Here is a 2,082-nt window from a genome sequence, read left to right as displayed (position 1 = left end):
TCTTGCAAGCATTAAGATGGATCTTGCCTGCGTAAAATTGAACCATTTAATTTACCTAGTAAATACATTATTGAATTTCATCATCGGAGGAAATTAAATAGAAGAGTGTTAGGGGCAGCAACTTTTGTGATTTGTAGCCATCAAATAGCCATCAATGATGATTTTAATGGTATGAGATTGGTGTGAGATTTCATCCAATGGTTCACTTTTCTTTGCTGATTACATGTTGGTTAGAATTTGAAAAAGTTACTGGTCTAGACGTTTTCAATTAGATATGTACGTACCTGAGATTGAGTGACGTCACAAACGGAAATCTTGCCATCGTAGAATATGGTGAGTGGGTGTGATTGCGGTGTCTGCTGTCCTTGTAACGGGCTACTCCTACTTTCTTCTTCTTCCATGGAGCGGTGGTCGGAGGCAGGAGAAGGGAAAAGCCGTAGTTCTAAGTTGCAGTTCCTCCTCATCGAGAGAGACGGAAACGGTGGGGTTGCGACTTGCGAGGGAGCTGTCTATGTACACACCCAACTTGAAGCTACTCTTGAGTTGTACGCTCTTCTTTATTTATTCACGTGTTTCATGCTCTTTTCTGATTTGCAGCACATGCCCGTCACATTAACAAGGAAACAATTAATAATGATGTGAGTTGTGACATGCTTGATCCTACAAAAGTAGTCACTGGATCATGCATGTTAATAGTGACTGCCTAATGTTAGTAACACCCCGCTGACCCCACAACCTATTATTTCTCATTTGTGAATGCCGTCGACCTCAAATTTCCACACCATCAATTTACACGTGCTTTTATATCCTTATACGTACCCATCACAATTCACAACTAAGTTACCTACCTTCAACCCTAGCTAGCTACCTAATATCTACTTTTACTTCTTTGGATATGAGAAAAAAAAAATCATGCTTCAAACCCTAGCTAGCTACCTAACTAATTATCATTTAAGTTTTACTTTTATGCATATATTTCACTCTCTCTCTCTTTTTTTCTTGTAATATTATTGTTAATTGTTATCTCTTTGGTAATTCTCAAATTACTTTTTTTTTTAATGTTCTTTTAGCATTCATTTTGTTTAATGCTAGAAAAAATGTGTTCATATAGTAAGAAAAACCTGCCATGTATATTAAGTGTTGTAGACATTAAATAAAAGGGGAGTTCTCAGGTGACCAAGGTAGTAGTGGCCAAGAATGACCAAAGATTGACCCACAAATAAGAGGTTGACATGTGGAATGGTTGATTATAATGAGAATCATTTTAAAAATATATTTTTGTGAATTGCATTTCTAATTTTTTGTCTACATTGTCAAAGGTCCACAAATTTTTTTTTGAAAATTTGTGAAAATTATGGCTCTTTGTTTTAATGTAATTCACAAAAACATATTTTTAAAATGATTCTCATTATAATCAATCATTTCACATGTCAACCTCTTATTTGTGGATCAATCTTTAATCACTCTTGGTCACTACTATCTTGGTCACCAGAGAACTCTCCTAAATAAAATTAACTAATGATATGTGAGTACACTTAGAAATTTAGTGCAAATTAAATCTTATTAATTTTGAATTTACGCAGAACATCATTAATTAGAAAGTGCAATCTGTCATTTATTAAATTAATTAGTATTCTTTTAAGGAAGGTGTTTTATGAATTGGGTGTCTCGTTTTTATGTTTTAATTAGTTATGCCTAATTTTATACGTATAAATAAATAAAGTACGACGAATACTCATATAAAGATGGTTAAAATAATTTTAATTTATTTAAATATATTAAATAAAATTTTAATATTATCATTTTTATAGGAAAATTATTCTAATTATTTTTGTGTGAATAGTAATAAAAAATATTGGCTGTGTTGTCAGATAACATGAATAAATAATAAGTTCAAAGAATACGAGGCACCTTAATTACATATTAGGTTAATTTCATACTAATTAAATCACATGATACAGGTATTAAAAATGAGGAACTAAAGCTAAAAGATTATATTCTCAAAGGATAAAAGAATATATATAAAATTATTAATTGCTATATTTTTTTATACATAATCCTGATTCCTCAATACCCTAACAA

At 31.6% G+C, this 2,082-nt stretch overlaps 1 protein-coding gene across 1 annotated transcript in view; it reads right to left on the bottom strand.

Annotated features, from left to right (window-relative positions):
- The window catches only part of LOC107632054 (protein TIFY 5A), a 23,940-nt gene that overhangs the window by 443 nt on the left and 21,415 nt on the right, over positions 1 to 2,082 (bottom strand). Inside the window, exons 2-3 of the mRNA XM_016335692.2 lie at positions 285 to 479; positions 1 to 27 (exon numbers count right to left, since the gene is read on the bottom strand). Of these exons, the coding sequence (XP_016191178.1) occupies positions 1 to 27; positions 285 to 464 (207 nt within the window). The 5' untranslated portion in view covers positions 465 to 479. The remainder of the gene's footprint in view (positions 28 to 284; positions 480 to 2,082) is intronic.

Source organism: Arachis ipaensis, chromosome B03, assembly GCF_000816755.2.
Source record: "Arachis ipaensis cultivar K30076 chromosome B03, Araip1.1, whole genome shotgun sequence".
NCBI classification, from domain to species: domain Eukaryota; kingdom Viridiplantae; phylum Streptophyta; class Magnoliopsida; order Fabales; family Fabaceae; genus Arachis; species Arachis ipaensis.
This window is presented reverse-complemented; position numbering and strand designations above follow the sequence as displayed.